The sequence below is a fragment of the Amborella trichopoda genome, chromosome 7, assembly GCF_054954075.1.
Source record: "Amborella trichopoda isolate Santa Cruz 75 chromosome 7, AtrichopodaSantaCruz75HAP2 v2.0, whole genome shotgun sequence".
Classification (NCBI taxonomy): domain Eukaryota; kingdom Viridiplantae; phylum Streptophyta; class Magnoliopsida; order Amborellales; family Amborellaceae; genus Amborella; species Amborella trichopoda.
In genome coordinates, this window is record NC_142342.1 from 16,450,778 (window position 1) to 16,478,628 (window position 27,851).

Below are 27,851 nucleotides of genomic sequence, written 5' to 3' on the forward strand. Positions count from 1 at the left end.
CAAGGAGATTGGAAGATGAAATAATTGGGGATGATGAAATGAATGGCCAGTTCACAATTAATTCACTTTACTCTCTCCTTTTTCATGATAGGTAGATGTGGTCGATGCTTCAAATAGCTACAGTTTGAAAGCGGCCAATACTACACATGGTACAAGTCTTCATTTGGTTGGCTGCACAAGGGAAAGTGTTTACGGTTGATAACCTCATTAAGCGAGGTAAAATTCTACCAAATATTTGCTTATTATGTAAAAAGGATGGAGAGTCTTGCTCTCACTTATTTGTGCATTGTCCATTCAGCACCAAAGTGTGGTATGTTTTTCTCAATCGAGTAGGAATTAGTGCAGCGTTACCTGAGAATGTAGAGGGCATTGTTTCTCACTTAGCTTTTCAATGTTTGTCAAGTGTTTGTGGCATGATATGGAAAGTGGTGAGAAGAGCAGTTATACGGGAACTATGAAATGAACGCAATAGGAAAGTTTTTGAAGGGGATGCTCTACCTTTTGATAAGGTTCTTAATAGCATCTCTCAATCTATTTGGAGTTGGTTGAGTGTTACTAAGGAATGTCGAGGTATCTCCCAAGTAGATGTGTTGTTAAACATCATCAATCTTATCAATCTTAAGGTCATCAAGAGTAGCTTGGTGGGAAGATGGGTTCTACCTATTCAGGGCTCTTTTAAACTCAACTTTGACGACAGTTCTTATGGTAATCCGTGAGAAGTTGGGATTGGGGGTATAGTAATAAATTCATATGGGGAGGTTATATTTGGTTTTTTGGGACCCCTGAATTATGCTACTGCCAATCACGTAGAAATGTCAACTCTATTATGAAGCTTTTTAAATCCAAAAATATACGTGCTTCATTTGTAGTTGAGGTTAATCCAAAAATATTGGTGCACAAATATGCAGTGTGTGCCATGATCCTTAAAGCGTTTGTGATGGGAGATACTTGACTTGACTGGAGGGTTAGTGGTTACATTCCAATAAGTTTACAGGAAGGCCAACTCTTGGGCTGATTCTCTAGCTAAGAGAGGGGTGAACTCATAAGTACTTTTGGTTTTTAATGATGTAAATCAGTTTGTATTATTCCTCTAGATTAATAAAGTTAATAACATTGGTAAAAAATAAAAAATAAAATAAAAAGTAAAATTTGCAATATAAGTTGACATCATTGATTTTTAAAGTTTTTAGGGATGGCATTTTTTTACATCCGTCTACAAGATAGATGTTTCGATACCATTGATTTTAGAGTTTTTTTGGGATGACCAATTTTCTACATCCATGCATTAGGGGATGCTACTGTAGAAGTGTGTCCCCTAACCCACATACTACTTTTCGATATAAAATATAAAGAAGGAAAAAGTTTATATAAGGTGTCAACTGTATAGGTACACCCAAAAAATCCACTGAGAAGGTTTTTCCTAGGCTGTAATACTCTCAAATCGATCATCTAGACCTCGAGATCCATACATATGAAAGAAAGATGATTTTTTGTCCTAAAAATAGTTCATCTTCTAGCATATTATTTGAACCATCTATTTTCAAGATTTTCAAGTATTCATAATTGGGGTAGCAATAAATTTTCTTATCATCACAATAGTTTGCAGCATCAAAATTACATTTTTGATATAGTTTTGGGGTGCACCTTATTTCAACAGTATAAAGTTAGCACCTTGTACAAACCTCACCCATGCAAGAATGGAGCCTTGTATGTTGTCCTTATTTGTGGGAGAGAATATATTAGGGTGCGTAGAATGTGAGGCATATGTTTTATCTTAAATTAGAAGTTAAATATAGGGTGCCTATGAAGCATACTTTTCATCTTAAATTAAGCCTTAAATACAGCATAACAAAAACTTCCCTATTTTAAACATTTCCATGCCACAAGCTTCCCATTTTCTCAAAACCAATAAGCTTTGGAATTCCAAGCAAAATAGATGCGTCAAGGATTGGTTTGGTATTTTTCCCAATGGTTCAGCACTTCTAATGTCGAACCGACCTTAATTCATAAAACATAAAATGGAAAAAAAGGTTTTAGATAAATTTTACCCTTTTGACTGCCGTGGGCGTTTTCATTTATAATTTCAAAAAACCACTAACAAATACTCATGAGAGAATTTACACATTAAATTTCTTATGGCTGATCACCATCCAAATTTTTGTTCTTTTGCTCTTTTTTTTTTTTTAAGTGCATGATATAGTTTTATAAATTAACTCCTTATTATGGCAGTATAATATTCAGATGGATTAAATTATAAGTTAGCTATCTATTACTAATCTTTTGCTATTTGATTAAAAAAGTTTTAATTTTCTTTTTTAGATAAATATAGGTAATAAGATAGTATATAAATTTTTTTGCTATGTAGATAGTATACACTTAATCTATATTTTTCTATTTTATTTATTTATTTTTTTAGGATTTTTGACCCATTAAAAAAATTTATCCTACCAAACCAGTCCGTTAACAGCCCAGTTGGCCAGTACTGGTTCCAACTACTCGTGTCCCCATGTCTAGTTAACCATTCTGGTTTGATTTTTCGAACACTACTTCAAACAATCCTTGTAACGAGTATTGTAAATTTTCCAAATTATGGTCCAAAAAGCCTTTTTTTTGTTATTGATCCAAAAAGTCTTGGAGATAAAAAATAGAATGGTCATCGCAAGAATAAAGGCCTTTTGAGAGAGAGAGAGACGTCAAGTGCAAGAATGGGGTTGGGGTTGTGGTGGTAGCACCACTTATACCCCAACTAAGGTTTAGGTTTCCATTCTTACCTAATGCATTAAAAAACCACTAACAATTTCGAAAAATAGGTAGGGGCTCATCATCCCCATTGAATTACCCAAAAAAAAAAAAAGATGTCAAGTGCTAGACCAGAAAAACAATTCTTTCAAGTGCTAGACCAACATTTTGTATCCGAGAGAGCTGTGTAAATATTGATGCAACCGCAGGCCCGCCTAGCAATTGGGTTAGTTTTAATTAACAGTCCTTCATTATAGGTTTGCAAAAGGTTGCAATATTAAACAATCGAAGTAAGGTGCACTTCCAAATTTTGTCATGATATGAAATTTTGTATCGAGAATTCTTAGGATGGTATGCGAATCTATTTTTATCATTAATAATAAAATTTTAAACTCTAAAATTGGTCAAAACAAGAAGATCTATAGAAAATCTTGAAAATGGATGGTTTAGATAATATGTTGCAAGGTGTCCTATTTTTAGGATTTACAATCTCTTTTATTTATTTATTTTTTCTCCATATTTATACACTTCGATGCCTAAATGATCAATTGGATCTTTTTCCAAAATAAAAACTATCTCTTTCGAAGTAATTTGGAAGTGCACTCCAATTCAACATTTTATGGTGTTAACCTTATATAAACTTTTCCCATTAAATACATCTACTCCCATGTGTAAAACACATTATGGCGATTTATTTGAGACTAAAAATTTCAAATGAACTCCATTTATCTTAGCAATCACTGACCTTGAAAATACTCTTGAGACTTTGTAGATATTTATGATCCTAATAGCCTCACAACTTTGGGGCCTTTTTGGATACTAAGACCCTTCTAAAACTTATTAATTTTTCATGTTTGATTAAAAATTGTATACTATATCATCATTTACTTTTAATACAAGAAGGTCACTATTGCTTTTAGTCATTGGTTTGAAATCCGACATATCGAAATGCATCACAACTTTTGAGAAATTTTGTTTTTAGACTTTGTGCCCAATTAGTGAAACATCCTCAACCACCCGATTTCACAACCAACAATCAATAATAATTATAACTCCTTGTACAAAAAATAAATGGTTTTATCCTGTCTATTAACATATAAAGAACTATTTAATCATTCAAAGGTCGAAAAATCACCCCCTCACCAAAAAAACTCTGCACAACTTTTATAACTCCATTCTAGTCCTCACAACGATTCATAACGTCGCATGCAAGACAAAGTCATCCCCTACTAAGATAGTTAAGGGACTCACTCTCTTATAATATAGTATGGAATAGCATCCACAACGTGTGGATGCTTGAAGGGTGCTTATGCACCATTTAATGGCTCAGATTGAACATGGTATCATTCAAGGACTATACAATAAATACATTTTTATTTTTTTTTCAAATTATATTTATCTAAAATTTTGGGTATGAATTAATTTTTCTAAGGAGAACCAAATAAAAATGATAAAAAAAATTATCTTGCACAAAAAATCTTGATTAAAATACATTTTGGGGTATTTTCGTTTTTTTATTTAAACTATTTTAATATTATTTTATTTAATTCTCCTTATAAAAATTATTTTATACCCAAGATTTCATATGAATATACTATTTAAATAAAAAATGAAAATGAAGATAGACTTTGACCGTTGAATATAGCCCTATTTTTTTTCTTTTGAAACGATAAGAAATTCAGTGAGAGAATGAAGAGTTACAAGATAAAAAAAAACACAAAAAAAGGAGAGAAAAAATAAAGGCAGCCCCAACGAGGAGAGGCTAGTTACAACAAAGCTCCCTCTTTAACAAGAGTATCAGCTTCCATATTATGTTCACAGAAGATGTGACGAAAGTCCACCTCATTGCCCTGCAATCATAAGACGATGACATCCATAGCGGATGTTAATGCCCAAGGCACCTTGTTTGGGCATCTACACCAGGAGATGACGTTGGTTGAGTCCCTTGCAATAATAATTCTTTCATCTCGAGGTGCAGTTTAAGAATCCCTTCTTTCAGAGCCCTCAGCCATATCTTGTTAATATTGCAGATATGAGACCTTCCCTGATATTGCCATAATACCGCTCCATTGGAATCACGGAGAAGACCACCATAACTAGCCAAGCCTTCTTGAGACCTAAGATTGCCGTCGAAATTAAATTTGAGCCAAGCCAAAGGTGAACTCTCCTAGGAGGCGCTTCTAGAGAGCTTCTGCTTCCTGAAGATGAGAAGCTCCTTAAGTTGAGTGGAGAAACACTCCCTTGGGATCAAGCAAAAGGGTCCAACTACAGATCCCCAATGGACCAAAGCAGTTGTGCAGATCTAATGATTTGTGCAAGATTTTTCTTTTTTCCTTTAAAGGCGCGAAGGTTTCTTTCTTCCAGATTGTCCAAATCATTGCAGCTAAGAAAATCTTCCACAGGGCCAAACCAGGAGAAGGGAGAGGGGGAGACCAAATCTGCAAGAGAGTGTCATCTATAGAGGAATGAGGGGCCCAGGAGAAACCCGCTGCTTTAAGGACCTAGTCCCAAACTTCATAAGGGGGCACTGTAAAAAGAAGTGGTCTATCACTTCTTCATCTCTTTTGCACAGGAGGCACATTGAACGGATGATCATACCTCTCTTGCAGAGCTGGTCTATCACCAGAGGACGACGAAGGCCGAGCAACCACATGAAAGCCTTAACTCGGTGCATTGCTTTACATTTCCAAAAGGTTGTAGCCTTGCAGTTGACGTTAAAAAGACGATCATGACAAAGTATTTCATACAAAGCAGCCACTGAGAGGGCCCCATTAGTAGTAGGGGTCCAAACCAGCCTATCCCTTCTGAAAGGATAGTAGTAGACTTCATGTAAAGCTTCCATCAATTCCAAGAACGGTTGTTCCATTATCCTAACAACCCGTCAAACGTCCAGCTTAATCTCCCACACTGGAAGAATGCCATTTTGTGAGATAACTGAATCAACATTCCCAAAATTCTGGGTAGGCCGGTGGTAGAGCTATGGAAAGCCACTTTAAGTGGGTATTGCAGCAACCATTTGCTATGCCAGACCTTAGTCAAAGAGCCACACCTAACCACCATCCTGGAGTAAGTCTGAAATAGGTTCCTCATCGAAAGAATTCCTTTCCAAACCCAGGACATTGTGGCTCTAGCAGGAAAGCGACGAGCAATAAGTCCTTCCAGGTCTCTCCCAGATTTCTCTAAGATAATGTTCTCCCAAAGAAGCCCCTAATTCCTCGACAGCCACCACCACCATTTGGTGAATAAGGTGTCATTAACAACCTCAAGACATCTGATACCCAGGCCTCCTCCTTTTTTGAGCAAGCAAACTGAAGACCATTTAAGAAGGTAAATCTTCTTCTGGTGTTGACTGCCGTTCCATAGGACTAATCAAGGACTCAAGCTTCTTAATGTCCCAAGGTGGAGCTCTGAAAAGGGAAAGGTAGTAAATGGGCATATTTGATAGGGTGGCTTTAATAAGAGTGATTCTTCCCCTTAAAGAGAGGTATCTGGACTTCCACCCGTCCAGCTTATGTTGGAATCTACTGATCATTGGGTCCCACCCCTTGACAAAGAGGTAACAGACAGAGGGATGCCAAGGTACTTGGTAGGGAAAGAATCGATCTGGTATTCCATCCAGAGATCCCAGTCGTTAAGATGGTGCTTAGTCACAGTTTACGCCCAACAACCTAGTTTAGCCATATTTAATTTATCCCCCGAAATAAGCTCGTAGCACTTAAGAAAGAGCCAAGTATTGTGAATGTTTTCTTCCGAGGCTTCTAGCAAGAGCAAGGTGTCATCGGCATATTGAAGATGGTTCAAGGGAGAGCCCCCCGATCTAGGAAGCAACCCCTTGATCATGCCTTTACCTGAGACACCATTGAGCATCTTGCTGAATGATTCAACTACAAAGGTGAAAAAGAAGGGGGATAGTGGGTCTCCTTGCCTGAGGCCTCTCGAAGCTTTGAAGTAACTACAAGACTTTCCATTGACAAGGATTGAGACATGAGTCGAAGCTAAGCATCCCATATTCCATCCTCTCCATCTAACTCCAAAGCCCATAAGTCTCATGATATCGCCAAGAAAGTCCCAATCCGCTCTATCATACGCTTTCTCAAAATCTAGCTTGAGGAAGGCTCCTCTGCTTCAAGAGCTAGCCACTAAATGAATCACTTCGTTGGTGATAAGGACCACGTCCATGATCTGTTTGTCTTTAGTGAAGGCCATTTGCCTTGAACGACACAGTGCAAGAACTTCCTTAGCCTATTGCCCAGAACTTTGGCTAGGATCTTATAGACTACCGAGAAGAGACTAATAAGACGGATGTCATTTAGAGATTCAATTGTGGCCTTTTTAGGGATGAGACCAACAAAACTGGAATTAATGGAGTTACTTACAAACACGTCAACGTGGAACTGAGAGATCCAGCGAAGCACGTCGATTTTTACGAGGTCCCAATAATCTTGGAAAAAGACTAAGGGGAACCCATCAGGCCCAAGAGCTTTATCTCTGAGAAGACTAAAAATTGCCAATTTGACTTATTCTTCAAAAAAAAGGACCATCAATTCGTCAGCTTGACCCTGAGAGAGAGAATTAAAGGGGACATCTTCCAAAGAGCACGGGAGACGAGGTTCCCCTACAAAGGCAGCTTTGAAGTGGTTGACAATTGCTATTTCCATGGCTTCAGAATCTTCTGGGTTGACTCCCTCAATATGAAGGCCCCCGAGAGAGTTTTGTCTCTTTCTGGAATTTGCCAAAGTGTGGAAATATTTTGTATTGTTGTCACCTTCTTTAACCCATTTCGATCTAGGCCGCTGAAACTAGTAGGTTTCTTCCTTTTTGAGCAAGTCGTCCAGAATGCATTTAACGACGATCTGGCCTGAATTTGATTACGCCTCCCAAGTTTTGTTCCAAAGCATTAAGGATCTCAATTCCAACGGTAGTAGCAGCAATGGACTCTACAAGAGAGCCAAAAGTGTTTTTACTCCACTGGCAAAGCTTGGTTTTGAGAAATCTGAGCTTAGACATAAGAACGTGGCCCGGCCAACCATAGAGGTTGTTATTATTCCGGACCTAAGGCACTAAAAGCTTAAGGCTTGGCTCTTTTAGTCACTTGAGCTTGAAACGAAAAGGTGTTGGCCCAAACCTTTTACCCTCAGTGTCCAAGACTAGAGGGACATGATCAGAAGCAATGTGAGGGAGTGCTAGAATAGAAGATTTGGGATACCTCGATTCCCAATCCTGGGTCATAATGACTAGGTCGATTCTCGACATTTGCAGCCTAATTGCAGAATTGTTACTCCAAGTAAAATATGTGCCAATGATGCTAAGGTCAAGGAGACCCAATGATGAGATAAAACTATCTAAGATAACTATAGAAGAGTTAAGAAGAGGATTAGATAGGCTCTCGTGAGGCCATCTAATTTGAGTGAAATCACCCATACTACACTATGGCACACTCAAAGAATCAACAAAAGCAGAAAGCATACTAAAAAAAGCTTATTTATCAACCATTGCCTTTGGGTCGTATACATTAGAAAGCGCACAAGAGAAAAAGGGAGGGAAGGAAACAAAAAGGTTCAAAGAGTAGAGGGTACAATCCAAAATGGTGACACCCACAACAATGGGGTCCCATATAGATAAAAGACCTCCAGAGAGGCTAACAAATGGAAAAAAACTAAATCAACTGGGCCACGGCTCCAAAAACAATACGCCAAGGAGAGGCCTATGGACTAGAGTTTAGTTTCTTGCAAGAGAACGAAAGGAGGCTGGTGCCGGCTCACGAACTGAGCCAACGCCCTTCTCTAGAAAGGATCTTCATTTGGGATGGAAGTCCTTGCCTCCCCTAGTGACCCACTGGTGGGCCAGTAGCGAGTGGGCTGAAAGACAATCTAGTTGTCAATTCTTCCACCTCCCTCTGCAGTCTTGAGGGGGTTCTCCTTGGGCGAGGGTTTGGTGCAGGCATCTCCACAACGGGCACTAAGGCTTCTTCGACAATCTTAACAACTCCTGAGAAGTGCACTTGCATTGCATCCAACATCTTAGCCGCCTTTTCTCGAACCTCAGCTTTCTTGATTTGAGAAGGAGATCAGTTCTTAGAGCGTGGAGAGAGGTCCTCTTCGGAGGAATCCAAGGATTCAACCACTAAAATGGAAGGGGTCTTCGGGAGACCCTTTGAGACGTGGCTTTCAACTGCCAGCATAGAAGGGGCCTTCAGGGAAAGGTGGCCCCAAGCATTCCCCGATTCCCACTCAGAGAAGGTCATCTTCACAATATCGTCGGGGAAAGGCACAGAGGGAGCAGTCACAGGAACATCAAGGTCAAGGGCATCAAGAAAGGTGACTCTAAGGGCAGCCATAATGGAAGGATGGGTGTTTCTGGCTAAGAGAGGTTTTTGTGGATAAGTGTTAGGGAAGATGTAGAGCAGGGAAGCCACAGGGGTAGGAAAGGGCTACGGGATGGTAGCCTACTTTTCAAGGGGTGCATACAGAAAGTTGAGGGGTGGGTGCAGATAATGTATTACAAGATCCACTACTTTTAGGACATGGAATCCATTTTTTATTTTTTATCCATACATTTCAAAATCGAGCTCTTCAATTGTAGGGTTATTGGGTATCAAGACAACCTTTCCTATATTGCATTGTGCACAACGAGAGTTGGTGTGGAAGCAATAGTTGTGCAAATTACACGATGTAGGGATCGCAAAACACATTCACAAATGCACGGGGCAGCTAAGCACAAGAGTGATGGGCATGTGATCATGGTCCATTCAGGGTGAGGTTTTATAAGGTATTAACCTTATACTATTGAAGTAAGGAGCACCTCAAAACTAGGCTGAAAATGCAATTTCTGGGCCGCAAAGACTTCCGATGATATGAAAATCTATTGTTGCCCCCCAATTATGAAATTTAAAATTCCCGAAATAGTGATGATCAAATAGATCTATACACACTCGAAAATATTGAAAATGGACGGTCCATAATGTGTTAGAAGTTGAACTATTTTTAGGACTAAAAATTCATTTATTCATGTCTATGAATTTTGAGGTGGAGATGATCAATTCAAGGGTTTTCTAGCATAGGAACAACCTTCTCTCATCATTATTATCATTTTAGCATTTTCTCTATTAATTGGGATAGACTACATGAGTCCTGATTCTCCATTCTGCTCTATTAAAATCCATAAAAAACAACCTTCTTTAGTGGATTTTTTAGTTGCCCCTTACTCGTATAATATAAGGTTGACATCTTATATAAACTTTTTCCTTCACATAAACACGTATGCAAAATGCACAATGAACGGATGCAATTGTGCAAAATAAGCCAGACACGCACTGTTGCATGCGCAGCATAACAAGATGGTGTGGCAAGTTGTGTATATCATGACAATGGTGAATGTGTATTGTGCATTACATTATAAGGAAAAAGTTTATATAAGTGTGAGGCTTTAAACAATAAAATTAGGACACCTAAAAATTTTCACCAAAAGAGATTGTTTTGATGTTCAAATATCTTTAATTTTATCATCTCAACCTCAAGATCCATAGACATGAGAAAAAAATGGATTTTATTTTTTGGAAATAGTGTATCTTGTAATGCATGTTTGGATCAATAGTTTTCAAAATTTTCAAGTTTTCATAGATCTACTCAATCGACACAATTTTTGAGGCTTTAAATTTTAGAATTAGAGGTGAAAATATATTTTAAAGCAATCACAAAGATTTCTAGTATTGAAACCATATTTCTCAATACTTTTTTGAAAGTGCGCTTTATTTTTATTGTTTAGAGCCCCGGCCTTATACTAACCGCGCCCTTTAAAAATAAAACAAGTTTATATAAGGTTTCAACCTTAAAATATAGAATTAAAGTTGTACCTCAAAACTCTCTCCATCATGAAAGGTTGTTTGGATGTTGGAAAACCTTCGAATTAATTATCACAACATCGAGATGTATAAATATAAAAAGAAAAAAAAGATTTCGAGTCTATAAAATAGTGCATCTTACAATACATTACATAGACCATCTATTTTCAAGATTTTCAATTGTTAATAGATCTAATTGATTAGAACAGTTTTCAAGACTTTCATGTGGAACGTCATCGATTGAGCAACCAAAGACGCAAGGCATTAAGAGCAAAATAATAATAAAAAAAGATCAAAAATATTTATTTTATTTTAAAGAGCAAACTCGATCTAGTCCACATCCATTTGCGCTAAAAAAATCAGGCAAACGCATGACTTCTCGCAGATGTTTCGCTAATAAGATATTCTTACTAAAAAAAACCCCACCCAACCCTGCTGTTAAACCCTAGAAATTTGCTTCCATTTTTCTCGCTGATAAACCCTTGAATTTTTACCGTATTAGATCCTTCTTATTTGATCATACATGAAAGGGAGAATAGGATCCCAATTTTTTCAAACACAAAGGGTCTTTGGAGCAATCAGCCATGGATTTGAGGGAATCAATCCTAATTTATATCCTTCTTATTTGATCGATTTCTCATAGTGGAGGACCTCAGTTGAGCTTTGTTAATGGATTTTGGGTTGATAAGAGTTACGGTCTCAAGGCTTGACTTCTTAACACGGTGAATTCGATTTACTAGACTAGCCCTAAGCCTGCGAATTTCCAGGAAAAGGTAAGGTTTGATGGTTACAGTCAGATCCCTGGTGCCTTTTATGTTGCTTTTTTATTTAATTTTTTTTAATATTTTGTTTGCTTGTTTGAGGTGATGTAACTCTTTTATTGCTGCAATTGTAAAGTTCTAGTCTTGTATAATTGTTGAATTGCTCTCTTTTACAGGGCAGTGATCCATTTTGATGTTTACACCATCTAAACCAGTCAAGGTCACTTGCACTTTGGTATCAGTCAAACATCTGTTTTGCATGTGCATTGAAGTCATTAAGCAATTTAAAATTGAAAATTCAGCAAATAAATATAGTTGGAGCAAAATGGAGAAGGGTCTCTTGGTAGAGGTGGTTAAGGTCTCACCAAGTCCCAAATTGACATTCGAAAAATAATAACGAGAAGATGGAGATCTCAAATTAATATCCTTAAAAAGAAAATGTCCTTTTACTAAGCCCATGAAGATAAAAATTACTAAAATATGAAATTTTAAAGATAAAAAAGTTAACTATATCCTTGAGCAAAAGTATTCCAACTATTACAAAACAATATAATTTAACTTCATTTTCACAACAGGAAGAAAATTCTTAATAGTAAATAGAAGGGAAAATTTAGAGCATATCTTCGTGAATGAACGTACCCTCGCTGAACGAGATGTGTCCTACTCTTAACTGCAGCCCAATGTGTGTATGTTAGATATGACGATTCTCTAATTTTCTAAGCAATGAACAAATCTACTACATAGTCGGTTTAGTCTGGCCTGTATTTGAACAATTTTACCCATAGTGAGTAATATTCCCAACACAGAATCACAATTAACCAGGACTGGCTCCTACTGGTTCCTGCGGTCTAGTTTTGATTATGCTTATTCGACACGGAGTGAGGTGTTACAATCAAAAGCAAGGATGAGGAATTTCTTCATTATGCCATCAGATATGATATTTTATGGTTTATCATTCAAGTTCCTTAGCTTGCAAATATGATACTTTATAGTTTATCATTGAAGTTCCTAAGCTTGGAATTTCTTCATAATGGCCTGCTTTATCCCTTGCACATGATTCTGTTACTACTGAGCTCCTTGATGAGTTCTGTTACTTCTGATCTCCTTGATGAGGGAAGGTTGGTGAGTTCTGTTACTACTGAGGTCCTTGATGAGGGTAGGTGGGTGCATATTATTCAGCTTGCTTCCTTATAACTTATTTTAGTCTCTGAGTATGTGGGAAAACTTATTAAGTCCTGATTTACTTTTTCGTGAAGCTGGTCCTTCACTACATCTATGCATCCCCTGTTTGGGTTGAATATTGAACCATGGTGTTGTAACTCTTATGCATCAAACTGATCTGGTAACTCTTATGCATCAAACTGATCTGGTTAGGCAACTTAGAGTTCTTGCATGTTAGCGAACTCGGATTGATGATATTATGTTGTGGGTGAGGGACACAATTTGGCTGGGCTTACTGGTTCTCTTTGAGATATCTGTTTTAGTTTAGAATAGATTTGTTACCAGCTCAGCTTCTCTCTAGAACTCCATAAATTGGTCTTCTTAGAAGATGCCAATGATTCAAACTTTGTCTTCTCGCCTTTGATACATGGTTCTCAGTATGATAACCTCTGGTTCTGATGGAAGATCCCTTAGGCCCAAAGCAGACCATTTCTTGTCTGATATCAAAGGCAACTGATGTTTTGAGTGCCTTTTCTTCTCAGTTGATTGATCACATACCCCTTGACAGCGGGTTTAGTGTGCACTTCAATTGTGTTTCCTTAATGAATTTGGGTTAAGATGAGTCACGGTCTAAAGGCTGGCTTTCTTGGCATTGTGAATCGTGTTCATGAGATTAGCCCTGAGCCCTCAGATCTCGAGGTAAAGGTAAGGATTGATGTTTCTGTTTTCTTTTTTCTGATTTGAGTGCTTGCTTGTTTTTTTGATGTAGTACTGAAAGTTGTTGGAAGTGGGTTTGCTCGTTTTATTTTACAGTGCCTCTCTTATCCTTTCATTAAAAAAAAATTCAGAATGGCTTCCTTTCACCGTAATTTTGGGTGATTGCTGCTGAAGTTCCAACGTGCCTTAATCTTTTTTCTTTTTGTTGCCAGCAATGTCTATTATTATTAACACATTTTGTGGCAGTCAATTTCTATTTCACTTTGCTTCAAGTACTATGCTAAAGGGGCGAGGCCAAGTATACTAAATGGCTTCGCTTCCTCCTTCTGGTGACACCCGAAGGATGAGCTTAACTTGCTTCTACGCATACAGCTCCTCCTTTCGGTAGCTCCCTCTTCAAGCACTTTTTTTTTTTTCAAAAGCGAATCCTAGCTAGTCACTCTCTCTCTCTCTCTCTCTATCTATGTGTGAGTATGCGTGTGGGTTTTAACATTCCGGGGACATTTTATTTCCACCATATGTATGGTTATCTTGTCTACCTAATGGGTTTTCTCCTTGTCTTCCATGTTTCCCTGCTGCATTTGCGGTGGTGAAATTTTCTTTCTCTCTCTCACACACGCACACGCGCACGCTTGCACACACACGCATGCACACACAGGAGCATAAACACACATGCACATGAAATCTGAGTCAAATTTTTTTATTTTGGAAATACTCTCAAATGGTCTTCCAGTTTATTGTCTGGCTTCTCTCCCTCAGTCTAAGATTCCAAATTGCTTAAAGAATTGTGAAATTTTTCTAAGGGTGTGGTTTGTAGTGTCGAAAGATGTTTCAATACTGAAAATCTTTGTGGTGTTCTGAAAATTTATTTTCTTCTCATAAATATATTTATGAATCGGGTGTATTCATGGGTAAGGGAGGAAACAGTTTTGTAACTGGCCTGGCCCTTATTGAGAGCACTTGTTCTCCAATTATTAGCTCCAATAAATTATGAACCCTTTGCACTCCTATGAACATCCTCCCATGGGCAACTCCAAAGACAACTCCATTCAGCCCACGTTTCCTTCTGTGCAAGCTCATGAATGGATCCCACAAAAGTCATGTTTCATTCCTATCACTGTTAATTCATAGCATTGCCTAAGCTGTTTTCTGCAGTTCTACTAATTTGAAACATCAATTGAAGGAGCCGTTCCCAATGATCTCTTAGATCAATACGCTATCTGGAGATTTTTCATCATCTTTAATTCTCCTCCAATTTTATTTTTATTATTTTTGATATGTTGGTGGTGGGAATGTTGGGCGAAACGCTAAGTTGAGGCATCGGCCCTTCTCTGGGATCTTTGCCCCTGGAAATGTTCACGTTTTCTCGAGCTTGGGCCACCTAGCTTGAACTTGGCTTGAAGAAGGGAGGTAAGTTTGAGCATGGACTGGCGTAGCTTGTTTACTTAAGCAAGCCCAAACAGAAGTCAAGTGCATATTAACAAGCCCCATAATCTTACTAAAGCAAGCCAGAAAAAAGGGCAGGTCAATCTACAAGCAAGGAAATCATAAGCTCTAATTCTATGCTGCAAGCTTTATTAACAGGAAAAGGTTTCTATGCTTCCTCTACATCTACTGCATAGAAGAAACGTGCTTTCCCCCATCCAGCCGTTCAATTTAGATCAAGTGAGCCATTGATCATTTGATTTAGATCCAATGCCGCAGAGTATTACTTTTGTTTCTACAAATTTTGTGAATAAGAAATTTGGTACGTGTCATCATCATAATGGGGCGCAATTAAAAATATATTTTAAAATACTTTTCGATAAAATATAATGACCAAAATATCATTGGAAATTTTATTTTGATTATTTTATTTTGTTGAGAATATTTTTTTTATATTTTTTACCGGTGCAACTTTAAGAGAGGAGTGGACCCACAAAATTTAGTTTCAAAATAGTTTCTAAAAAAATTATTAAAAATAGTGTAAAGTCTGACAATGTAATTGGGGTCATATTTGCCATCCATTTAGAATGGATGGTTGGATAGGGGAAAGCATAGAAAGCTGTTAATTAAATATGGATATCAAACCCACTCAAACCAAGTACAATCGAAGATTACCTTAAAATGCCTGTCGAGCTCAAGCTTGTCTTGGCTTTTTCAATTAGCTTGCAAGCTGGCATTGCTGGTTAGCATTCCTAGTTCTGGTTGTCTATTGTACTCTTCCGAAATTAGAATTTTTAGTGAGATTTGAGATGCAATTTTCCCATAAGGCCTAGGCCTTATTTTAACTTATTTATTTATTTAAATTATCTAATTATCATGGCTATCAATTCGTAGCCCATTGCAGCGCTATTGAAGTTGAAGTCTTAGTTTTCTTACAGTGTGCAATAACGTGAAAAACATTGTTATGGTCACCTCTGTTGCCTTGCCGCCAATATTTTGTTCAATGAAAACAAGCAGCAGGAATGGGATAGCCTTGTTAGGGAAAAGATTTCGTGCTCCTGAGGTTCAGATTGTACGCCTGCTGCTACAGGCTAAACCCTCTTAGAGGAATTAGATTGACAATAAAAAAGTTGCAAATATCCTTCATTTATTTCAGAGATTAATTCTGGGAAAAAGAAAAGAAAAGAAGAGAATCTCTCTTAAAATTGTCTAGTTCAATACTGCTTCAATAGTGAGAAGCACGAATCGTCTATGCAATAGATGACCATAACTACCTCAGAGGAACTCTTTTTTTTCTCAGAGGGAATTGTTCATCTGTTTGGGGGAATTGATCATCCTGTGGATCAAAGATGTCTTGCGAAAAACAAGTAAAAAATCCTCCTGAGTCTCTTGCCGTCTAGAGTAATTAACTCTTCTAGAGCATCCCATATGTGGCTGTTGTTTGGGGCATGCGAAATCAGACCGTTCACGGAAAATATTTGGTGTTCCTGCAGTGTTTTGACATAAAGCACAATGTTATAGCGATTCGTTTGAGCTCGAAAATCTGCAATTGTCATTGTTTACCTCTTAAATAAATCAAAAAAGAAAAATGATATGAAGTTTAAATTATTATTCCAAGTGCATTCCGAAGATTGATTCTAGACTGGGTTTGGACTCATACTTTCAACTTCAAAATTTTTTTTTTTTTTGGATTCATCTAAGAGGTGAACAATGACATTGTGGATTTTCGAGTTCAAACGAATCACTATAACGTTATGCTTTATTCCGAATGTTCACCTCCATTCTTATTGAATCTCAGGTTTTAAGGACTCAACATCAACGTGTAATTGGATGTCTTTAGGATAACATGGGGCCCCCGAAAATCATCCTAAATGGGTGTCTTCCGAGCCGACAAAATGTACAGTATGGTCCCACGGCAGCCTTTTAAGGGCAATTTTTGGTCTTACCTAAGATTTGAAGGGGTTTTATCTATGGATGTCACTAGACAACGTGCTACTTTCTTGTGAAATTATTTTTTCGAAAGAACTATTAGACCATATATATATATATATATAAATACATATTATATATAGAGTAATGATCTTATGAGACCCTCTTACACCTATGTGTGTAGGATTTCAAAGGATCACCATTAAATTTGACACATATCTTTAAAAAAGTTTTACATACGTGTGGGACTTGATTTTATTAGAGATCTGTGTCAAATTTAATGGTGATCATTTGGGGTCCTACACTCATGGGTGTGAGGGTTTCGTAAGATCATTACTTTTATATATATATATATATATATATATATATATATATATATTATTTTTATTTTTAATTTTGGAATAGACAACTTTTTTTTAATTTGACAATAAGAATGGAGGTCAAAACCTGGGGCTGGGGCTCTACCACTAGCTCCATCTCCAGTCCCACGGACGTAACTTGGAAAATAACTCGGCATTTTGGATAGTTCAACTTTTGCTATGTGCATCACATTTATTGTTGTACTTTCCACTTGCTGTGAGGCCTCACTTTGTGGTACCCTCTCAACAAACATCATCCACATTTTCCATAAATTCAAGGGAAATTAACATGCGGATTTTTTTTTTTTTTTTTACCGTTGTAAAAAAATAGTGGTTATTATCTAAAAAGAGGGCTTCACGGTCACAGTTTTTTTATTTTTTTGACAAATTTACTTTCAGTCGCATGTTTCAAGCATCAGACTTTTTTGTAACGTTATAACAATATTGTAAAAAATAGTGGTTATTATCTAAAAAGATGAATTCACTATTATGATTTTTTTTTTTATTTTTTTGACAAATTTACTTTCAGTTTCATGTTTCAAACGTTGGGCCACTTTATTTACGTATTTTGAGCTTGGTTTGGATATAAGAAATCAAGGTCACCATTGTTGGGGTTTCTATTTAAAAAAGAATCCCGATTTTTACAGTATTTAGCAACAACGGTGCGGTACCCAACAAGGAGTAAAGCACTTGCAAGTATTCCTATATTGGCGATAACTAGAGAATATATTGCAGCCCTCTATTTCTGGGTGGGAAGTAACCTTAGAGAGAGAGAGAGAGAGAGAGAGAGAGAGAGAGAGAGAGGAGAGTCCTGAGGAGATGAGAGCACGTTGAAGTCAACGCCCCTCTAAATTCTTGATTTTGTGCGATAACACAGATTCCTATGGAGAGAGAAAGAGGGGCAATGAGACCAGAGACGTGCAAATGGGTTTGTAGTGAGAGAAAGAGGCAATGAGAAAGAGCAAATGGCTGTGTTTCTACGCATATGTAAAAGGGTATCGAAGCTCCAAAAGCAAACAACTTGGAATCGATGGAGCAACACATTCATAAGAATAAGACTGATTCTCTCCCTCTCTGCTGCTCGCCAAAAAAGAAGGATAGAGAGAGAAAGAGGGAGTCAATGGATAATAAACTGAAAAGAGAGAGGAGAGAGAAATAGCAGAGCTAAGTTTTCGAAGAGGTACGGTGTTTCAAACATCGGATCAGAGCAAATTTGTCAAAAAAAGAAAAAATCATAGATGAATCTTTTTTTTTTTGTAATGACGGGTTATTTTTGAGCCATACCATTATAACGGTGAAAAAACCTGGCCAGTATGTAAAATTTCCCCAAATTCAATGTAACTTCTTTCCTTTTTGCTTGGGTAGGAGCATGGTCGTGTAAAAAGGAACATGCTTGAATGATTGGAGATTGATTGGTATGAGACGGGATGAAATAGGCATTTTTTAAAGCTTTCGATTGCAATAAGGTACTTAAAAAAGTAAAATTGCATATCAAAGCCTGTTCAAAAATGGAAATTTGATGTTGGAAACTTTTATAATGCCAAACAATGTAATTTATGAAATTTGAAGCTCAACAAATGGTGCGGATTTGATAATTTGTTCCCAGATTATGAAATTGAAAGCTAAAAAAATGTATAGTTTGATAGAGATAGATTTGTACATACTTGAAAATTGATGGTTTAGATAATGTGTTATTAGATATTTAATTTCTAAAACTTGAAGTCTACTTTTTCTAGGTCTACTGTGGTTGAGATCGATATGATCGATTTAATGGATTTTGACATCATAATTGCATTTTCCATCTGGATTTGGAGGTGCGGCTTTACTTTTCTTCATAGATCCTATGCATTATATAAAGTTTTTCCTTTTTGAAATAGATCTCATAGAGATGGTATACATCAATAGTCTAGGGTATATTGAATCGTTATTTTCGTATCAGATGTTGAAATAACACAAAAGTCGAAGCATTTTTAGAGCTTCAAATCCATTTGAAACTCGATCTTGACGTCCAGAAATAAATTTATTAAATTGTGGATCAATACATCTTTTTGATTGATTTTGAGGGAGCGGCTACACAGGGTGGGCTGGGGCAGCACCACACACTTTCCCATTTCTCAGTTTTCTTAGGCTGAATTTCAAGAATTGTTGATACTTGTGTTTTCAACTAATATAATTGTCTCATAAAATTCATAATCTTGATTGCCTAGAAGATGCTTTTATGCAACACACACAATGACTCCCAGCATCAAACTAAGCTTGATCAAAAGAATGTGAGCCTGCCTTAGGTCGTATTAGCATCGTTATTTATTATTTACACCCCAATTGATGGTTATGTTACTAACATGCTTACTTCCATCGTAGGTAAAGTATTTGGGTTCAAAACCATACAAGCTATACGTCTAGAGGATTTACGAATTCTTCTTGCTTATTCTAAAACTCTCGAAGGCCCACCTCTGACATCCAAGTCGAGAGTGATAAATTGAACAGTTTGAAAAAATTATGATGATGATTATTACCTTAGGAAGGCAGCATGGGCAAGCAGATAAATAAATAATTTAAGCTAAGGTGTTCATACAAAATATTTATCGAAGTATTTAAATATAAGAGGATGGAGCCACAAGACCTATTGGAGTAAGAAACACTGAGAGTGGTGAAACCGGTATTTATATATTGCTAAAAGGTGCAACTCCCCATCAAAAGAGAATGAGGGAGGACCTTTAGGACCGGTTTGGAATTGGAGCTATTGGTGAGGATGCGAAGGCTCTGCTTCAAGATATCGACCTCCCTCTCCGAGCTCCGTAGGCTTGCCCTCAGTCCTTCTATCAACTCATCCTTGCACTTCAATTCCATTTCCATTCTCTCTATCTCCTTCCCGCTCATGCACCATCCTTCCTCTACAAAAACCAGCCGATCAATTCCACAATTACTTCTACTTCTACCTAAAAGAAAGAAATTAGGAATCGGCCTAAGGAATGCTCTATTTATAGGTGAAAAGGTTGGTCAACCCGCTTTTTGTTAGTTTTTTCAGAATTGTTTCAGGATTTCAGGGACCGAATTTTAAATTTTTTTTAGTTTTTTTTAGTAGGGAAACTAAATTTAAATAGAAAATATATACAATAAGATCATTTATCTTTGATACAAGGTGGTCACAATTAATCTTGACCATTAGATGTGAAATTAGATGGTTTCAATTATTCCATTGGCTACGCTCAAACTTCAAAAAAAGAAAATTCTTTAACTTTATTACACATCCACGCAATCAGATCTCACATCCGATGGTTGTAATTAATTGTGACCTCCTTGTATGAAAGGTAAATCGTCTCATTGTATACAATCCCATAAAAATATAACTAATAAAAAAACTAAAAAAATTTAAATTAAATTCAGTCCGAAGAACCTCGGACCGAGAGATAATTTTGAAAAAGATAAAAAAACATAGGTTGACCGACTTTCTTTGTAATTTCCGTCTATAAATAAAAATTTTATAATTAAAAAAAAAATTATGATCAGTACAAAAATCACTATTTTTATTATTATCTTGCTTAAACCCTAATGATTTACTTTAAAAATAGGGTATCCTTTACATAACTGCATTGACCTTTCTTCCGAAACACTTATGTTTATCAGGTGTGTGAATAATTTGAAGACTAGTTTTGCCCGACCACGCTTAACTCTTACCTAACGGCATTTAAACTTAGGTTTTTCTGATGGGATATGGTACATTAATGAACTTTGAATTTTGATGACATCATGTGTTTTAGTGTTGGTAGGACCAGCCCCATACTTAACATAAATGTAGGAGTGGGTTCGCCTACAAAAACGGGTGGAATGTGCACCTAGTCGTATAAGCAAAGGCCCGGAGGAATGGATTCTATTTAGCCAAGCAAAGATTACCCTACCTCACCTAACCTTTAGGGTTAGGTTTAGTTATTTTAGTACTCGCTTTGGGTTACTTGCGGGGACAATAAATCTCAATCAGGCTATTGGGATTTATGATTTCATTAAAGATATGACTTTTTGATGGAGCAAGATGATATATCGGAATTTATATAGCCCGACTTTAATTAGTTTAAAAAAAGCTTTGATGATAATTAACTTGCCGACTTCTCTTAAAGCCATGAGGTAATTAATGGTGTACGTGGGAGAGGCAGTTATGCAGTAGTGTAAGATGATTACTTAATATACTAGTATTAAGGTCTCACTGTTTTGGCTACTACTTGGGCAGACACAATTAAGTGAATGGTGCGAAGAAGTGGCACTAAACTGAGGAACTCACTTTTAGGGGACACTGTTGGTGTAGGCACAATTGCACTGGTGGCCGCGGCCCTCTGGACGAGGTGGTCGAGCTCCGACTTGATCGCGAGATACAGACGCTTCCATCTCTCCACCGCCTCGTCGTGTCTAGCCTGCTCCTCCCTCATCATCCCAGCCATCACCTTCACACCAACCACCCCTTCTCCCTCTCCCTCCCCCTCTCGACACCACGCCCAGCACTCCGAGAGCGCGTCCAATTGCTCTTGCATTTGCGCCCGCTCCCGTGACCAAGCCGCTTCTCTGCGAACTTGGGCCCTCTTTTCACAGGCTCTCTTGTAGGTGACTTGCCTGAGCTTAGCCTCGAGTTCATCTATCCTTCTGTTCAATGCCTGGACTTGTGCTCGCCCCTCCTTGCCATGGCACTTGCCTAGGATACCACCCATGCTGCCTGGCCCAAAATGTTTGGTTTTGGCATCAGGGCAGTGAGAAGACAAAAGTCCATTGAGAGAGAGAGAGGATTAATTGAATGATAGAGAAAGGCCCGTGAAAGGCGCAGGCATCAACGTGGGGGAGCGAGAGACTCTTTATTTCTCTTTTTCTCTCTCTCTCTCTTGTCCTTTTCTCTCTCTACTTCTTTGGGTAGGGTTTTGTGCCTAACTTTTGTGCCCCTATTTTTCTTAGGAAACTATACTATGATCCATGGATTACACCAAAAAACCAAAAGTCTTAGTCTTCTCGCTCTCTCATCGACCACCAATTGATTCGTCCATAACGATACAACTGCCCAGATTTATAATACACTTTCTCCCCCTTTCACTTCATCTCTCTCTCTCTCTTCTCTCTTTTCTGTTCTTTTTTTTTTACAAAGTACTTCATCTCTTTGGTATTACCCACATGCTGACATTTCTTTTCTTTCCTTTATTTTATTTTATTTTATTTTTTATTTACAAGTACTTCATCTCTTTGTTATTACCCACGTGCTGACATTTTTTTATCATTATTTTTCCTTTTTTTGCTTTCCTTTCTTTCTCTCTCATTCCTGACATTCTTTTACCGCAAGAACTTGTTGCATTCCCGGAGCGCGCAGGTGATGTAAGGGGACATTCTTTATTTTTACTTTATCGCACGAATGAGGTATAGAAGAACATGTTTTCCTATACGAAATTTTCTCATCATTTAAGAATTATCCGATGGTTATTTTTATAGGAATATCTCTGCACACTCTTTTTTTAAGGTACTCATGATTTCAAAACATACGGCGGTATAGAGATTCTATTTATTATATCTTTTAAATTTTTGGATTAATTTTATTTTTTTTAACTCTTTTATTTTTTTTAACCTGAACAAAAGTTCAAAAGATATTTTTTTTATTCTTTTCTAAACTCCATTCTCTCTTCTCGTGTTTCTTTTCAAACCTCTATCTCTTTATTTTTTTAATGTTAAAAAATATATTTTAAAATATTTTTTAAATATTGAAAAAAGTAGAAGAGATGTTTAGCGAAACATGGGAAGAGAAAAAGTGGTTTTGAAAAAAATAGAAAAAAAGATATCTTTTTAACTTTTATTTGGGCTAAAAGGTGGTCAAAAGAGATAAAGTTAGTCTAAAGGGTTAAAAGATATAAGACATAAGTTCTCTATCTCGCCAAATATATTTTTAAAACTTCGGTTAGTGAGAAATGAAACCTAAAAAAGGATGCACGAAGATCTTTTCCTTTTTTTTTTAAGTTCTTAGCAGACAATCCGAAAATAATACGTGTCTGTCTATAAGGCTTAGGCTTTATGATCTCAAAATTTTGTTTGAAAAGCACTTTCGATGTTGGAAATATCCATAATGGCTCTAAAATCAATTTCATTTCCAATGCCGACTAAGAATTTTGAAGAAAGTAAAATAGTATAGATCTTGTGAATCTATGAACACTTATTTTTAGGGTGAAATAGACGGTCTAGATAATGTGTTACAATACAAATTAAATTTAGGTCTAAAATCCTACTGTTTTTTAACAACCATAATGGTCAAGACTGAGATGATTAATTCCAAGGTTTTCCAACACCACAATTGCAATTTACAATGAGTTTTGAGGCGAGACTTTAGTATTTTAATAGGGCTGCCGCCCTATAAAAACATTTTCCATCCAAAATTGGTTGGTTTCTTTTCAATTTTTTCTTTTCTGAACAATTAACAGTAGCTTTTTATGGATCGGATGAAAAATTACTACGAAAGCAATACAACAAAAGGAAAGAAAACAGGAAAAAGAAAGATGCGAGAATTTCTCTTAAATTTTAGAACATCGTTTTGTTCAGGCATGTATAAAATACTTTTGAAGAAATCTATTTATTTTTTCTTTATTTTTTTTTGAGGTTTGTGACATTACATTCTCAATACAGAAGGCCTGAAATTATTCCTAGATTAGGTTTTACAGGAGAAAGTTAGATGAGAAAATGAGAAGCGCAAAATCTTGTGGCTGATAATATATATAAAAAAAGAGTCACATGAATAAATGGAGGAATAAATTGGTGTTACTATAATATTGGTCCCACTAGCTAGAGCCAAAAGCTCAACAAATGGGGACGTGGGTCACATAGTTTTTTTGGTTTGAGCCCGTGATCTTGTTCGTCCTTAGCATGCACACCTTGCGTGTCATTCACTACATTTTGAGGAGAGAGAGAGAGAGAGAGAGAGAGAGAGAGAGAGAATGAGATGAGAGAGAAGGATCAAAGCGTATGTGAACATACTTACTTGATGTGTACAAGCTACCTTTTGTTTTTTCTTGAATGAAAGGGATGTTTTCATTGATATCACGAGATTCGCCCTTTTGGAGCCTTGATGGTATTATTGGGGGACAGGATTTACGTCGATTGTTATTTTTTGAATGTTGGCTCGTTTTTATCAATGTACAAATTATATGAGGGTAAAAATTTCAGTAGTTTGTACGTGTTTAAAAACCATCTAGAAAACCCCTTTGGAATTGGCGAATTGTTGACCCGGATCGACAAATCGGACTTATTCTTTGGTGTGAGAATCGATGCCTACGAGTAAAAAGAAATAGGATAAAAATAAAAAGGTGCGGTTTGTATAGAGCCGAGGCTCTAAACAATCAAAGGAAAGCGCACCTTCAAATAGTGTCTGGAAATGTGGTTGCAATATTGGAAATCTTTGTGATGACCTTAAAATATATTTGTATCTTTAATTATAAAATTTAAAGCTTAAAAAATAGTATAGATCGAGCAGATATATGAAAATTGATGGTCTAAAAAGGGGTTACAAGGTGTACTATTTTTAAAACTTGAAATCCATTTTTTTTCTCATGTCTATGCATCATGATGTCCAGATGATCAATTTCAGGGTATTTGAGCATCAAAACTACCTCTTCTAGTGAATTTTTTGAGGTGGGCTCTAATTTGAATGTTTAGAGCATTGGTTCTATATAAACAAATCCAAAATGGGTGTGGTTTTTATAGAGCCGAGGCTCTAAACAATCAAAGTAAAGCACACCGTCAAATAGTATCAAGAAATGTTGTTTCATTACAAGAAATCTTTGTGATAGCCTTAAAATACGTTTTTATCTTTAATAATAAAATTTAAAGCTTAAAACATAGTGTAGATTGAATAAATCTATGAAAACTTGAAAATTGACGGTCTAAAAATGCGTTATAAGATGCACTATTTCCAAAACTTGAAATCCATTTTTTCTCATGTCCATGCATCTTGATGTCGAGATGATCAATTTGAAGATATTTGGGTCTCACAACAATGACTTCTAGTGAAAATTTTGAGGTGGCTCTAATTTAATTGTTTACAGCTTCAGCTCTATATAAACTTTTTCCAATCAAAGTAAAGCACACCTTCAAATAGTGTCGATAAATGTGGTTTCCACATTGTGTATAATAAGCAATATAATGTGTGGGAAGCAGGTTATCCGGATTTGATTCTTAGTCTGGGTCGACAATTTCCTCTTTAAAGTGTTGGTTTTTAAAACACTGTGTAAAGTTATATATAATAAAAAAAAACAAAATAAAAAAGTATACTTTATGGGAATCAAGAGATTCGGTACGTTTGGATCACCCAATTCCCTGGCAAACGTTCGTAGCTGATAGAACCAAGCTAGTCTACAAGAACTGAACCGATTGCCAATTTCGACAAGTAGCCTGGTTAGTTTGGACCAATTCTTGGTATGGGTCAGCCATTCCTGATTTGAATTGTTGATTTTTAAAATATTGCATAATAGAAAAACAACAAAAAAATAAAAAATAAAAAATAAAAAATAAAAAATAAAAAATAAAAAATAAAAAATAAAAAATAAAAAATACATAACATGTGGGAATTGGGAACCACCTGATACCCTGAGACTCTCTCCTAGTTCCTTAATAGATCCGTAGGACCGGCAACGAGCTAGTCTGGCCCTAACGCTCTTAGGGCTTAGGCCAGGCTGGGTTAAAAAAAATAAAATAAAATAAAATAAAGAAAATTGAAGGCCGGGCCGACCTGGCTATTGACACCCTTGCAAAGCCAGGCGAATCCATAGAATTTTTGAAAGACATGCGAATCCATACAAAATAAGATAGTTTTTTGATTCCGACAAAGAACGAGATTAGTTTGGACACCCTTGCAAAACCAGGCGAATCCATAGAATTTTTGAAAGACAGGCGAATTCATACAAATAAGATAGTTTCTTGATTCCGACAAAGAACCAGTTCTTGATTCCGACAAAGAACCAGATTAGTTTGGATCCAATCCAAATCTGGATCAACAATTCTCGATTCAGAAAACCATTTTTTAAAAACTGATTTATTAACAGAATTGTTTAGCTGGCACTGTATTTTGATGGGCACCAGCCTTCATGGTCCTTTCTCTTTAAACATGGGTAAATTACAATTTCAATTACGTTCTGTCTTTTATTTGGTCACTAAGTCTCCATATACTTTTTATTCTCCACTGCATCCGTTGACACGTACAAAGTACCCCTCTATAATTATCAGTGTTAAAAAATTCAGACCGGCCTCGGAAACCGCCCAAAAAGTTGTACCGAGTAAATCGATAAATCGGTCGGTTCAACAGGTTTAACCAGTCAAGTCTCGGCTTGTCAAAAAAATGTTAAAAAAGTTCCAAATAATATATGTAAAGTATATATAAATCATAATTAAGAAAAGTACATCCAAATGAAAGTGAAAATTAGTGAAAAATAAACTTTCAAAAAATTGATTTATGTCCAAAGGTATTTTTTAAATTTTTCAAAAAAAAAGGGAAAAATGTAAAAATAAGTATTAAGTGTTTTGCCAAAATCATTAAAAAAATTTAAAAATGCACTACAAAACAAATCCCTTATTTTTTTAAATTTTTATATTTATTTTAAATTTTATTTAAAATGTCTCGCCGGATCACCAAAATTGATCGAAACCAAAATCGGCCACTGATCAGTTTTGATCTAACCAGGCGAACGGCCCGATTTTGTAAACACCGATAATAACAGGTATGTGATGTCATTAACCAACTCCATGCCGTTAAGTACAGCCATAGTCTCAACACTATTAGAAATACTCCAAAAAGAATCTCATTCCATTGTAATCTCGTCATATGGTAACATCTATCGATATTTATAAAGATTGATGTGCTGTAATCTTTGATTGATTCAATCAAGAATTCTTACCAATTATGTTGAATACACATATATTATAAATAAAACCCACAACGTTCTCCATGGATGATGTGGTGAGTTTTGCACTAATTACAATCTCCTCTAAATTTTTTTATGATATTGGAGTAAGGTTCTTAAATTTCTCTCTCAAAGAGTATACTAGGCCTCGCTGCACCTCTCCCAAGGCTTTGACCAGTAAGTCACAGTCTCTCTCTCTAACCCAAATTCCCACTCTTTTGCGTCTTCTTTTAAATATCATATCCCTGTCCCATAGAGAAACACAAGTCAAAAAAAGAAACTACCCTTAGTTCTTTTGTTTCTTTTACTTATTTTATTTCTTTCTTTTTCTCACTCAAAAGGCCCAGGTGAAAAAGGGCCTCCTCTTTATCTTCCGTCGTTTTTTTAACCTTCCAATCTTTTTCTATTAAGCCTCCTTTTTCGTCCTTACTCATTTATCTTAGGCCGAGTCACTTCTTTTCTCAGTCTAAAACTGGTACAAGCTTTCTCTTTCTAAACTTAACAACATCATTCCTCACCTACTTGCTCACCCATAAATTTCACAAATACTCTCTCTCTCTAAGAAGCGACTAAAGGTCTCTCTACATTTCTTTAGAAACAAATGTCTTATTCTCTTCACTTTCCAATCCTTCTTCCTCAACTTGTCATGGTCATACTATGAAAATGATTATTCCTATTGTAAAACGATAAGGAATCATGAGACACCTTAATGGCTCTACACATGAACCCTCTTAGTTTTTCCTCTCTAGTAAAGATGATCCTAACCCAGAACATGAACAATGGTATGCCCGTGATTAACATGTCATAGCACGGATCAACTCTATCCTATCACTTGAAATTGCCAAAGATATTTGATCTACCCTTCATGATTCCCATGTCAATAATATGAGGTGCGATTGATGCACCTTCGCATGGGGCTTCCAAATTGCACATGTGAGACACAATCTATTTAAGATCATTTGAATAAAATGAAATCCATCTTTGATCAATTGGTAATCATACAAGATCCAATTGA

General features: G+C 36.5%; 1 protein-coding gene and 1 long non-coding RNA gene across 2 annotated transcripts; one reads left to right on the top strand and one right to left on the bottom strand.

Annotated features, from left to right (window-relative positions):
- The first annotated feature begins 10,730 nt into the window (after nt 1-10,730).
- On the top strand, nt 10,731-16,232 carry LOC110006405 (uncharacterized). The gene is made up of 2 exons (XR_002279345.2): nt 10,731-11,352; nt 11,517-16,232. It is a non-coding gene; the product is annotated as an uncharacterized LOC110006405 (long non-coding RNA).
- Nucleotides 16,233-19,464: 3,232 nt separating this feature from the next.
- Nucleotides 19,465-21,997, bottom strand: LOC18425994 (uncharacterized). Its single transcript, XM_006830527.4, has 2 exons — nt 21,208-21,997; nt 19,465-19,825 (listed from the first exon to the last, which is right to left on the bottom strand). The coding sequence occupies exons 1-2, from the start codon at nt 21,626-21,628 to the stop codon at nt 19,605-19,607; spliced, it is 642 nt and encodes a 213-aa protein (XP_006830590.2). The 5' UTR covers nt 21,629-21,997; the 3' UTR covers nt 19,465-19,604.
- Nucleotides 21,998-27,851: the final 5,854 nt, after the last annotated feature.

Bases quoted from the DNA above. Each gene is read 5' to 3' on its own strand.
- LOC18425994 (XM_006830527.4), bottom strand. From the start codon at position 21,628: ATGGGTGGTATCCTAGGCAAGTGCCATGGCAAGGAGGGGCGAGCACAA. The intron at 19,826-21,207 runs GTGAGTTCCTCA...TGGTTTTTGTAG, and splicing joins ACCAACAGTGTCCCCTAAAA to AGGAAGGATGGTGCATGAGC.